Source organism: Epinephelus moara, chromosome 6, assembly GCF_006386435.1.
Source record: "Epinephelus moara isolate mb chromosome 6, YSFRI_EMoa_1.0, whole genome shotgun sequence".
NCBI lineage: Eukaryota > Metazoa > Chordata > Actinopteri > Perciformes > Serranidae > Epinephelus > Epinephelus moara.
In genome coordinates, this window is record NC_065511.1 from 26,178,795 (window position 1) to 26,192,665 (window position 13,871).

At 40.4% G+C, this 13,871-nt stretch overlaps 1 protein-coding gene across 1 annotated transcript in view; it reads left to right on the forward strand.

Annotated features, from left to right (window-relative positions):
* The window catches only part of si:ch211-1i11.3 (mitogen-activated protein kinase kinase kinase 5), a 28,272-nt gene extending 16,806 nt beyond the window's left edge, over positions 1 to 11,466 (forward strand). Inside the window, exons 16-28 of the mRNA XM_050046679.1 lie at positions 1,600 to 1,736; positions 1,857 to 1,962; positions 2,091 to 2,248; positions 4,287 to 4,485; positions 4,802 to 4,970; positions 5,682 to 5,844; positions 6,961 to 7,146; positions 7,249 to 7,354; positions 7,461 to 7,701; positions 7,946 to 8,058; positions 10,357 to 10,454; positions 10,565 to 10,641; positions 10,849 to 11,466. Coding sequence (XP_049902636.1) covers positions 1,600 to 1,736; positions 1,857 to 1,962; positions 2,091 to 2,248; positions 4,287 to 4,485; positions 4,802 to 4,970; positions 5,682 to 5,844; positions 6,961 to 7,146; positions 7,249 to 7,354; positions 7,461 to 7,701; positions 7,946 to 8,058; positions 10,357 to 10,454; positions 10,565 to 10,641; positions 10,849 to 10,945 — 1,850 coding nt within the window. The 3' untranslated portion in view covers positions 10,946 to 11,466. The remainder of the gene's footprint in view (positions 1 to 1,599; positions 1,737 to 1,856; positions 1,963 to 2,090; positions 2,249 to 4,286; positions 4,486 to 4,801; positions 4,971 to 5,681; positions 5,845 to 6,960; positions 7,147 to 7,248; positions 7,355 to 7,460; positions 7,702 to 7,945; positions 8,059 to 10,356; positions 10,455 to 10,564; positions 10,642 to 10,848) is intronic.
* The last annotated feature ends 2,405 nt before the right edge of the window (positions 11,467 to 13,871 follow it).

Sequence of the window (13,871 nt, forward strand, 5' to 3'; positions counted from 1 at the left end):
CCGTACACAGTTTCCTAAAGGTATGGATATACACTATATAGAAATAGCTTATCTTCACACCGATTGTCTCATTTGCTGTTGTAGGTCACGCACAGACATCAGCAGAAACGAGAGACGTTTTGCATATCCAGTTAAAAGTTCCTTGTAGTGGCTTTAAAGGATAGTGACTACTTTGTTTCTATAGAAAATAATACATCTGAAAGTACAACAATGACATTCGGAGTTCCACAAGGCTCCATTCTGGGGCCTCTTCTGCTTAATATCTACACGCTTCCACTTGCTCAGATTTTTGAAAAAACAACAAAATAATGATAATAGTTATACATTTTATTTAAACGGTTTACAATTTGCATAACCATATCACCACAGGACTATGGTCCAATACAGTCTCTCACTGAGCGCAACAAACACATCAACGATTGGATTTGCCACAATTTTCCTCGATTAACAAAGGTAAAACTGAGGTCATTGTTTTTTGGAGGCAAGGAAGAATGATTAACACTCAGCGCTCAGCTTCATTTGGCAAAGTTAAAACAACAGACCAAGCCAGAAATCTTATATGTCATGGACTCAGACTTGAATTTTAATGGCCACAATTAAAGGCTTACAGAATTGGCCTACTGTCAACTTAAGATCATATCAAGGAAGACTTATATATGTCTCAGCAGGCCTTGGAAAAACTTGTCCATGCATATATTTTCATTTGACTTGATTACTGCAACAGTGTCTTTACAGGTCTCCCTAAAAAAGCGATTAAACTTAAAAACGTTGTGTTAAAAAAAATAAACCGTCTAGAATTGCCCGAGGGTGTCTAAAATTAGTTGTTGGCACATTCAAACAGAAAAACTTGAAGTCCAACTTCACCCAGTGTGACTGTTTTATTCTGTGCTTATTTTCATGCATTCACATCTGCTTATACAATTACTGATGTCTTTTCACTGTTATTTTACACAGAGACCTAGACTAATACATTTCTTTAGTAATGTTTTAATTTAATCTACAACCTAACAATTATACACAGGCGAATTAGTATTAGGTTTCTAGATGTTCTTTAAAACTGGAATGGAAACAGACTTGCAAAGCAGACTTGCAAAGCAGACTTGCAAAGCAGTCATGCCTTGGTTCAATGGATGTGCCAACATGAGGAAGCCCTGCCCCTGCTTTCAAGTCTGCATTTCCGTAGTTACTGTGTGGCTCTGTTACAGGATGATGTCTTTAATAAGCATCAAGGAAGTCAGCATCTGTCTTGTGTGCAGATTTGACAGTGCATCGGCGATTGTGTAACACATACTGGAAGCCAGTTTCAAGAAAGTGGGTGGTTCCAACATCCTGCTCATTGAAGAAAAATCTCTTCACACAATGGCGTAATTGTTGGAAAAAACGCCTGAAGATACGCAAACAATTTCAGTCCATAGCTTGGTTTTTATTTTGCCACATGCCACTAAAAAATAGCTTTTTCAAGAAAAGTTATGTTTTGTTCTGTTATGTTGTAATGTTGCAAGACATAACATTTTTCACAGCAGGATTCTGTTCTTAAAAATGAGAATTTGAAATGAAAAATAAAATCAGCTCATGTGATTTGACATTTACTGCTTGTAGGAAGTTTGTCATCCCTCCTGCGCTCCAAATGGGGTCCCCTGAAAGACAATGAGCCCACCATCATCTTCTACACCAAACAGATCCTGGAGGGGCTCAAATACCTTCACGACCATCAGATAGTCCACAGAGACATTAAGGTGAGCCGAGGGACAAATAGCAAATAATAAAAATTTCAGAGTTATTTCATCCTAGTTTTTTGTTATAAGATAGTAGTCTGTGTGAAACATCTAACTGTGGGTTATTTGTCCTTGGTGCAGGGGGACAATGTATTGATCAACACTTACAGTGGGGTCTTAAAGATCTCTGACTTTGGAACCTCCAAACGGTTAGCAGGGATCAACCCCTGCACTGAAACTTTTGCCGGTAAGATGCTGTGTATTTCAAAACTTGTATGACTCTTTATGTTTTATGTTATCAGGATGTTGTGTATTTTTATCTGCTAACTGATCACAGTAACTTCCTTTAATCACTTTTATGGTTATTTTCAAAAGGAACTCTCCAGTACATGGCTCCAGAGATTATAGACCAAGGGCCTCGGGGTTATGGGAAGCCGGCTGATATCTGGTCCCTAGGGTGCACTATTATAGAAATGGCAACAGGGAAAACACCCTTCCATGAGCTTGGAAGTCCTCAGGCAGCCATGTTCAAGGTAAGTCAGGGGAAGTTGTGTATGAGGTCATAACTTAATGTTGCAATGATTTGCAATGACTCTGGTAACTTTTAATCTACTGCCATCATCAGGTCAAAATTTTAATGGGTCCAGGACTTTGAAAAGATCACCTGTTTCGTGTTCAGTGCTTATTGGCAACTGTCAGCTTGGGCCGTACCGAGTAGTTTGAAGCTTTGAAGCGTCATTTGTAACATTGACATTTGAATTTCAAATCAACATTCGAATACTGCGCAGTTTTGGTTTTTTTTTTACACATCTATTTATTCTGTTTAAACCCAGTATTTCTGCCCAGTCGCAGACAAAGATTAGGTAACACTAATATTATATGTAGAAAACTCCCTGTTATCCTTTAAGAACTCCATTTCCCAGCAGCCCTAGCTGGATTGTATGACACTATTCCACTCAATTGCATTAGTCTGTTCCCACCTCCAAAGCAGTGAGCCACATGTCCGCTGCTCAATCTAGTTGAGTTCCTCTGTTCCCTTTGTGAAGACTGGTGTGTGTCTAAATGAATAAACCACACACCTACACATATGTCCTGATATTTACAACTCATCTTAGCAGGGCTTCTATATGTGCCCAACTAGTCTAAAGCCTGCTGTTCCCTCCTGGTTGTGGTAAATAAAGACCATTGTTGAGCTTAGTCTCTGAATTGCCAGCGTGTTCCTTCTAATTGAGGATGAATCGGGTGTTGCACGTTTCCACCAGCCACTAGACGCACCCTGTCCTTTACAATGTATCATTAGTATTCCTATATTTGTAGAATTAGATTCCAGCACTGGTTGTGTCGGAATGTGTCCGACCCATGTGGTTCAGACATTTCCAAAAACTCCAGTCCAAAAGACCTATATCTAAAGAAATATTCTGCTTTAATTCAATTAGATTTTATGTATAAAGCCCAGTATCACAAATCACAGTTTGCCTCAGAGGGCTTTACAGCATACGACATCCCTCTGACCTGGGACCCTCACAGCACATAAGGGAAAACTCTCCCAAAAAAAAACTTTAACAGGGGAAAAAATGGTAGAAACCTCAGGAAGAGCAACTGAGGAGGGATCCCTCTTCTAGGACAGACAGACGTGCAATAGATGTCGTGTGTACAGAACAGATCAACATAATTAATGTACAGTGATCCATATGTATTTGCATTAAACCATTCAAAAGCAATAGTTTCACTGCAGTCAAACAACTGTTTCAGCACACAAAAAAGGCACGCACCTATATATGTATGTACAAGGCGGTCTAGCAGTATAACTGCACCATAATTTACATTTATACAACCACAGTAACAAAAGAATCTAACAGCTCTAACACTATTATAGTAAATTAGTTAAGTCATTTGCTTGCCGCTCAGGACTCCTTGTCATGATGTCATCACTCATTTAATCCAAAAAAATCACTTTATTTGAAATTGAGGATTTTGTTCGAGGATTTGAGGAGAAAAACTTAGGTGATGACATCATAAAAAATGACATTCCGTATAGCCCTAACATTTGCATGCCAACACATTGAACTAAGAAGGTGACCAAGGTAAACATTAGCATGATAGCATGCTGATGTTACCTTTAGTAAGCACTACTGCCCAAAGCTGTATCACATGAGATGGCTGGTAGAGATCAGATTCCCATGTTAACAATCTCCACCACCATTTCCACTTAATTCGATTTGATTACATCGCATGTATGACAGTCTTTGTTAATACATATTTGGTTTAAGGCACTTCCACATTATTCAGTGCCAAGTTGGATAAATCGGGGCTTTCATAAAAATCAGTCTTGCAGTCTTCATTACAACTTGGAGACTGACATGAGCGCTATATAAAAATCAGAAAGTTGTAATTGCCATAACATGAACGCAGCGTCAGCACGGCCTCACAGAGCCATGAGAGAACACGCACCTGTAGACTCCTGCTGAACAAATCTAAGCAACGTCTGTCTTTTCTCTTTTAAAACACACAGTCTCAAAGTTAAGTTGCTTATATGAACAATAACAGTTTCTTTTTAACAATCCCATCCAGGTGGGCATGTTCAAGATCCACCCCAAGGTCCCAGAGTGCATGTCGGACAAGGCGAAGGGCTTCATCATGAACTGTTTTGTCCCTGAGCCTGACGACAGAGCCACAGCCGCGGAGCTGCTGAAGAACCCTTTCCTCAGGTCGTCCCCCAGAAAGAAGGCCAAGGCTCCACAGGAAGTAGAATCTAAAGACCTTTCTGCAGGTGAGGCTTTAGTAGAGTTCAGATTCACATACTGCTCTTCTTTCTCACATATGTTGTCAGTTTTTCATCAGCCAGTGGGTCAAAATTACCTTTTGCTCCAGTTACAACATCTAAGGTAGTCAAGTCATCTCCCTCCTTGGCGTCAGGATGACATCTCTGACCATCATTTTTATTTCTCTTGTAATGTTTCATCTTCTTCTGTCACATTTCTTTTTAACTGTTGAGCACATGTTTTGGCACGTGTGTCAACTGTTGTGATGAAACCTAGTTGATAGAAATTTGGATAGCTCACTCTTATCTAACCACTATCTCGCAGCCGACTACCAACGCAGCCTGTCTGTGCCGATCTCCATCCTCATCGAGGACACTGATTCGGACTCGGGTTCGATCGACCTGTCCTGTTCCCTGGACCTAAGGAGGGTCCAGAGCAGCCTCATAGAAGATGAAATCTCAGAGAGCCCAACCAGCACCAATAGCTTCCTGCCGTGAGTTAAATTATTGCGCAACAGACAATAAAAAACGTATCATTTCTGCATCAGCCATGGTTCTACAGGATCTTACATCAAAGGCAAACCGCATAAAGGTTTCAGTTACATATTCTTGTCAGGCTACATCCTGTGGAAGGGGCTTAATGCCACTGTATTAAATGCCACAGTCTACAGACAGCCATGCATTACTCACTGAATCAATCATTGATGTCCGCATCTTCATTTCTTTTCTGTGGGATTTACATTTCTGTAGATGCATCGCTTTTTTGTGATTGGCATTTAAACAGAGGACTACGACATTAACTAGTAAAAGAGAAAAATCTAAATACAGGTCAAATAAGAGTAGCAAAGAGGCTGTGTTGTAACTGGGACTGTTCTTTAATTTCGTTGACCATCATTTTGTGCACTCAGAATGCATTTTAATGGGGCCCCAAAAGCTAGCATCACCACTGTGTACGAATCCCCCTACAAAAGTAAATAAGTGCAAGAGTGGACTCCCTGACCAACAGTTCTCTGGATACAATTGTGAACAGCTGTCCAAAAATCACATACTTTGAGGCAACACCATAAGACATGGGTCCTCATTAGGGCACCTCCAGCAACCGGTGTCACCTTTAAATACAATCTAGAGAGCACTTCATAAGTTTTTTTCTGTCTTTATTTGTTGATCTGGTTTAATTGATGTCTTTGTTGCCCGCTACTGTCCAGAGTACCAGAGGACTCTTCAGACATGAGCAGTCCAGTCTCAACAGAGGAGAATATTGGTCTGTTTATGCTGAGAAAGGACAGTGAGAGGAGAGCCACGCTGCACCGTGTCCTCACCGACTACATCAGCAACGTCGTCTTTAATATACAGGAATCTGTCCCTCAGGTGGGTGAAGAAAAGTCACAGCAACACAACGTTGTGAAATCTGTTAACTGCATGTCTTTCTATACAACATAACACTACATAGGATTGCAGCCCTTGTCCCTGGTTAGGCTTTTAGGGATTCAGAATACAAATAGCCGAGCAGGTCTTTGAATTAGACAGATTACTGGTCCACCAATAATTTTTGGGTAGTTTTATGTCACATAGTTTTTCAGTATTGGCGAAGTTTGGCTAATAGGCAAAGACTTTATGCACGAATGACCATGTATGTACATAATAAGCCCTGAATGTGTGTATTCCCTCTTAGTTTGATATTGCACAAATTGTCCTGACATGTTTATGCACCGTTGACATTGCCAAATATCCAAAATATGAACCAACAGCAACATGACAAGACTGCATTGGGTGTAGTTAATAATCAAGTTGACTTGATTAAGTAATAATTGTGAACCTAAGGGTGTTTCTGTCATCTTATCCTACACTGAATTTGGTGTTTGTTTTCCACTTAAAAGCTGTTATGGCTTATGCATGAAAGCATTTCCCCCCAGAACAAATACAGCAAGTAAATGAATAAATAAATTGTAAGAACGATAGTCAATAAGCAGATACATCACACACAAGAGGGTGGCATTGCTTCTTCTTTTAATTTAGTCATCATTTGAAATGTTACAAACAATGCATTTTGCCCATGGCTACATCAGGTTGGGCGAAACATGTTTGGGGCATGCGCTTTTTAAATAAATTATAAGCTTTAGCAGTTTCTCACCAATTCATTTGATGTCAAACGGTAATGTAAAATTATATATTTGTTCTGTGTAAAGCATGATTTATAGAAGAAGATAAAAGATAAGCTTTTATTAATCCCAGAGGGGAATTTTTTCAAGCGAAATACACACACATGCTCAAACAAGACCTATACATGCATTAAATAGAGAGATGTTTTTTCAGTCATTTTCATATTTGATTAATACAAATTTATATAACATTCTGACTTAACAGTTAAATTTTTTTGGGTGTTTCAGTAAAGACTGATCCATAAAAACATAAAACTGCACTGTTTTCAATAATGTACCACAGCTATGACTTCAGAAGCTCAATATATATCTTCTCTTTTAAAAGCACGGAGAGGGATCATCACTAACTGCAGAGCACATCACTGAGCTCATTAGCTGCCTGCGAGAAAACATCCACTCCCCAGACAAGAAGCAGCTGACCAGTAGCTTGCTGGAACTTCGAGCCAAGATGGTTACTGCTGCAGTGTCAATGAACAGCCTGCAGGCGGTGCTGTTTAGCTTCCAAGATGCAGTAAGTTACTTCAGAGTGGACACAGATTTTCCTGTTACTGTCAGCAATAGGATTGATGAGACTTTTGGGGCTGAGCATGACTCCTCTGCTCTGTGTGTATAGGTGAAGAAGGTGTTGAGGCAACAACAAGTGAAACCTCACTGGATGTTTGCTCTGGACAATCTGCTGAGACAGGCAGTACAGGACGCCCTCACTGTGCTCCTACCAGGTAGAGCTTCATCTTACACTGTATGAGTTCAAAAGTTTGGGATACATGTTGTTTATTTATTCATTCTCTCTGCTTTTTCCGTTCATCCCCACCACTCCACTCCCAGAGCTGAAGCTCCAACTGCAGTCCTCATTTGAGATTGAAGACAGCACTCCTGAGGAACAGTGTGCCGACCCAGACACTCCTGTAGTTATTGCCCCTAACCTGATGTTGGCGCCAGCAGACACGCAGCAGACAACACCCACACAGGAGTTCCAGCCAACAGTGAGCCCCAACTACCCTACAGACCTCAACAGCAGCTGTCCCCTCAGTGATAAACTGAGAGACCTGCGACTGGAGACCAGCAGGTAACATTCAGGTGTTTTCTGTTTATGATGCATGCTGCATTTATTTTTGAGACATTTTGCATCAGTTTGCATTATTGCCATGCCTGTTAAGTGTTAAGCTTTCAATGCCTCATAAACTGATATTTAGATTTAAATGAAATGTCTTCACAGTGGAAAATTACAAACATCTCACTGGCATTTCTTCATTAAGATTTTTTATGTTGCACTGCTTTCTGCTGAGTGATGATCAATGTCTGTGTTGCAGACTGTTGACTCTGCTGAATGAGAAGGAGAGGGAGTACCAGGAGCTGCTGAGGAACTCTGTCGAGAAGAAGCAGGAAATGATAGATGCACTGAGGAAAGCAGCAGTAACTGAAGGTAATGTTTACTCAACCAAATAGTCTGTTACTTCCACGTAGATAGCACATTAACTTTGCTGTCTGCGTGGTAGAGTTTGGTTGTGTGTCTAAGAATTGTCTTATAGTAGGTTTTTTTGAAGCACAGTTGAGATACTGTAGTTTTAGATAAATCATTAAAGAAGTCTAACTTTAAATAATTATATATCATACGTATGTTGAGAGAGTTTTGGGTCAAGGAGAGGAGGTAGTGCAACTACATGGTGGGAAACCTCCACATTTCTTGTACTGTGCAAAAATACAAGTTAGCCAGAGTTAAGTGGGATTTATACATGTACGTCAGCTCTATGCACAACGTAAGCTATAGCCTACACACGTGGTCTACACTGTTGTGAGCATTTACACTTGTGCGTTGGCGTGTCTATGTCACTCTGCAGTTACACCTCCAAAACACTAGTCGGCGGTGGTTTCAGTGAAGTGCTGTTAAGTGTAGTTGAGTCAAAACATACATTAGAAATGGCTTAATAGAGACAATTTCAAACACAAGTACACAAATCGACTTACCTATAACTCGCAGCATTCACAGACAAAGCACTTGTCTTTTGCCAGACACATTTTCCCCACAAATACAACATGCTAATGTTTTTAGCACAAGCCTATGGCATTTTACAGTGTATAAATTAGCCTAGCAGCTAGCGGACTTTTCTTCTACTCATATGAAGCCAGGGACAACAGCAACATTTAACAAAGGTAATGTTACAAAATTTAGCTCCATTACAACTCACAAGGTTCACCGACAAAACAACTGTCTTATACTGAACAGGTTTTCCAAACAAATACAACATGCTAACATTATTAGCATAAGCCTATGATGTTTTACATTGTATAAATTAGCCTAGCAACTAGCAGATTTCCTCTACTCATATGAAGCCAGGATAAATGACACACAAGACTTAAAATGCTATTTTTGTGGAGGCTTTATTGTATTCACAAATTATTGTTTCTTATCTGTGAAATTAAATTAAATAAAAGCTTCATTTCCACTGAGGGAAATGGTTTCAGCTTACAAAAACAATGTGAGGCTTGAGGTAGTGCCGGCCCATGGCATGGGTAGTATAGGGGAATGCTAAGGGCGCTGTCATCCATAGGGGGCGCCACAAATGGGGGAAGAAAAAAAAAAAAGTGATGCATTAGCTTTATTGCCCCAGCATGTGTACACATGAATGTGTTGCTCTCAATTTTCTCACACAGTTACAATTTATGAAGTTAGACAGAATAGACAGACTGCTTTGTTGCTACTAAAACAGGCTTGAAAAAAATCTGGTGTTGTCTTTTTATGGTTGTCACGTAGTCTTCTCAAAATGTCTTTCTGTCGGTAGCTTTGAGTTTAGTCAGTCGAAACCTAACCACCCTGTACTCGGAGCAGCTTAAAACAAACATTCAAGAACATTTGCTAATTCTGTTTGATCAGAGTCAGGCGTCATCATGAAAGTGAGTGCTGCTTATGATTCCCACAGTTTGTAATGTTTGCTGAAAAAACATACCAAATTAAAGTGGAGGATATCCAGTACAAGCTGATTGATGATATTGCTATTTAATGTATCTAAAGTTGTTTGCCAATAACGCGAGGAGTGTGCCATCATCGAAGCCAGTGGTTCAGCCACAGGGTCCAGATTTCTCCGAAGTCATTAGTTCAAGGTCCACAAAGTGTAATATATTCAGTGTCATACTTGCATTTGGCCATGTCTCAAGCTAGTTTGCTGTGTCTGTGAAGTAGCTGTTCGTTATTCACTCACACTACAGCAGGAAATGGCACTTCAGACTAAAAGTTCTGTACTGAAAACACACTGTACTTCAAAATAAAGTGTGTTTTTTACAAAGTTGATACGTTAGTAAGTCACTTATGGTCCATTGAAAATGGGCCCATGACCCACTTTTGGACTGCGACCCACCAGTTGGGAACCACTGATCTCATAGTCCGATGATTAACCGCACATGCTGCAGCATGATCAGTACTGCATCAAGGGACCAAGCCCTGTTTGGATTATTAATACACAGTGATTCTCGTCACTGTTTCTTAACACTTGTACCAGTCAGTCTCTTTCACGCCTCAGCCTCAGGCTCCGGATTTCTGCCTGACTGGTTCTTGTCAAAGGTGTACACCAGCACATCATCAGCTAATCTGCTGAAACTTGACTTTTCAGTTTGGATAATGATTATACAGTCTGCCTGCGGAAACATGCTAAGTGTTTTTGCTGTAACATTAACACAGTAAAACACAGCCGACAGTCTGAATGGTTGTAATCTCTGTACTTTATAGATGGTGGATCGGCTTCACAGAAACATTCTAATCCGGAAGTGAAGTCTTTGGTGCGCTGGCTCAAGTCTGTTCCTGTAGATCAAGACACCACTGATAAGGTAAACTCAACTAAAGCTGAGCCCTTTCCTTTGTTTTTTTACTCTGGAGGCTTTTTGGTATTACTCATCTGCCCACTGTTAATCCAAACCTGTGTGATCCTGTTTTCTAGTTGCTCTATCACAAGTTCACCTTGGACTGTCTCTTCTACATGGCCTCCAGGGATGACTTGATGTACTGTGGAATAAGGTGAGCTGCCTCCACACATCACCGTCACACCATCTGTCCATGCAGAAACGTAAGAGGGGAGTGCCCTCGCTCAGAGAGGATTGTGTAGAAAAGATGCAGTCTGCCTCGTTAGTTTGACTTTTATCAAAATAAGAAAAAGCCCCAGTGGTGTTTGAGATGGCTTGTTTGCAACCCTGTATTCAAAGCTGTCCAAAATTGCTGTTTCAGAGGTGGCATGCTGTGTCGAATCTGGGCAGCCATCACAGCTCGCCGGAAGGCCCAGCTCAGCACACACAATGAGGACAGCGAGGACACTCCTCTTTAATGGCTGCTGATGTTGTACATCAAAGGACAGATTTATTGACAGGCTGGTCCTGTGTCATCTGGAGGAAATGAGGCAGTGGTGAACATATCTGTCTCTGAAGGGAACTGATGCAAAGCAGGATGGATTTTGGTTACACTGTTGAACTGTGAATGTGTTCTCTTGACCAGTTCTTCCAGTTTTAATGCATGTAAGGTAGAATGCATTAAGATTCACTTAAATATTAGACTTTATACAGTTTCTCAGGGCTTTGACAAGTGGGGCTATGCTTATGAGTTCATGCAAACTGCCTTGTAGAGCACTGATTTGCTTGCAGACAAACGTGTTAAAAGCTATTTTAACGGTGCCTTCTGATGATGCTGTTTTACTGTGCTTTACAGAAAGACTTAGCAGGATCTAAGTTATTAAGCACAAACTGTATTTAAGATGAATGCCTGTGCATTTTGAGGGAAAACACAGATTATCTGTACTGTACATCCTGTTAAAACTCATTCAGATAATAAACAGTAACTTTAACTCTTTGAGACTGGCTTGTTATCTGCATGTTTGTAACAGCGAGGGACCTTTTTCTTTTAGAGAGTGACGAACAGTAGGCTGGAAGAAGTGATGAAGTGGTGAACAGTCTTAAAATTCCACACGTGTTCCCTCATCTGTTTTCACAGTGTTGACATCTCCTTAGAAACAGCGACACGGACTTTGCTTGTGTGTTTGTGTCTACAGTGTGTGTGTTTCCTGTTTGAGCTTCAGACTTCTAGGTGAGGACTTTTCTTCTGATAAACCATTTTGTGTAGTCCTCAGTTTTCTCGATTTAGACTTAAGAAGTAGGGCTTGAGTAATATAAAGAGTGGAATTAAAGTGGGAAGGGAAAAGGTCAGAACATTGGCAGATGAAGCAGCAGCAGAAAAAAATCGCACATATCTGATTTATTTTCTCCAGTGTGTCGATATTGCCCAGTGATCTCAGTGGTCCTGTGTGAGATCAGAGGATGTTCATTATTGTGATAACCTCAACAGAGGCTTGTTAAATGCCATATGCCTGTCAGCTCCAGTGCTCATTCAGCAGGGATATGACTTCACTGAGAGACTGGGCTTGGCTCCTAATAAATAACCACGACACTCATTAAAGATATGAGGAATGCCCTCTTCTGAATTTTGCTTTCAACATCTGGCTCAAACAGTAATTTCAAAGGGTGTGTCTCTTCCTTTACATGACCTCATGTGACCTCTGTGTGCCTATCTGAATGATCATTTAAGTATTTTTATGTTGCATGTTCAGCATCTCTCACCCTGCAAGCTGTCAAGGAAGCAATTAAAGGGACGGTTCACCCCAAAATCAAAAGAACATATTTTCCTCTTACCTTCATCAGTCTAGATTGTTTTGATGGCACTGGGCTTATGGTGTTCAAAGCACCAAAATATAAAAATTAATAAAAAATACATTTGCAAAATTCAACGGCAGTATCTGTTTCCAGAGATCATGACCCAGTTACTCAAAATAATCCACAGACCTTGTTGTGAGTATTACAAACTATTATCTTTCTACCAACCTTACCCACCAACTGAATCTGTATCATTGTGCTCAAGGAGGCGTGCATCCAGTCATGGATGCATAGGTGTAGATTTCAGGGGTGATGCAGGGGGGATGTCCCCCCTCAATATTTAGAACATGTGCATTTGTCCCCTCAAGTAAAAACATTAGAGTTTTATGTATTGATGCATATATTGACGCAGAAAAGGCACAAATGCATAAAAATTCACCAGTGTGATGCTCAAAATTTTAAATCCCCCATTTATATGTGTCTCCCCACAACCCAGTGTTGAAACCAAACCTACACCCTTGTATGAACAAGAAACTTGTGCTTGTGACAGCGCGAGATGTAAACACTGATGGCATCCTCCTCAACTGAGCTGTAATGTTAGCTAGCAGTGGAAGTACGCTTTCCTCTGCGTGACGACACAGTTGGTAGATGTAGTTCAGTAGGAAGAAAATAGTTCCTACATGAAACTGCTCATAACAAGTTGTTAGGATTGTCTTGAATAACTGGGTGATGATTTCTGGAAAGAGACATTGCTGTTGAGTTTTTCAAATGTATTTTTTGGCACTTTGAGCACCACAAGCTGAGTGCCATCTAGTCCCATTATATTGGAGAGAAGGCAGACATCTCTACGGCTGATATCTCCAATCCTCGACAACTCACACCAAAACACTCCAGACTGATAAATAGCACTACAGGTAAGAGATAAAATATGTATATTTGATTTTGGTGTGACCTGCCCCTTTAAAATCAGCTACAATTTTGCAGCTCGTATACTCCAGTAACTCCTACTTTAATTTAAACCTGGCATTTGCCTTTCCTGTTTCACTCTTTATTCATTCAGCATCATAAGGTCCTAAAAAACCTGCTGCAATCCTTTTGGCCAAAACACTGATAAGGCCTCTCACAGTGAAGACGACAATCCTTGATTTATCTCTGCAATAATCCAGAATGCTGAACAAATCAGAAGGTACAGGGTCAATAAATAACACCAGGCATCTGTCTGATCTGTCCTTGAATGGTGTCAGAAGGAAATTAATACTGGGATGATATTATCTAAATTCAATTTGGCATCATCCTGTCTTCTCAGTCCACTCCCCTGCCTCCCTGTTATTTGTGCCATAAATTAATCTATTTATCTCTAATGTGTGATATTTCTGCATGCTGATGGTAAGCATTTTAAAAATTATACAATACAGTGTGCTAACAATCAGCCTTAAAGAGGAAAAAAGGAAGTGCTGCACTGGGTTAAGGCTCTATATAGTTAGTTGTAAAGAAAAAAATCAGGTCTTCATGGATGGGGCAAATAGTCACATAAAGATAAAAACAACGACTAGCCTGCTCACTCAGTGTAAAAGTCCATAGTTCAGGTAGGCAGTCCAAAAATGCATCCGA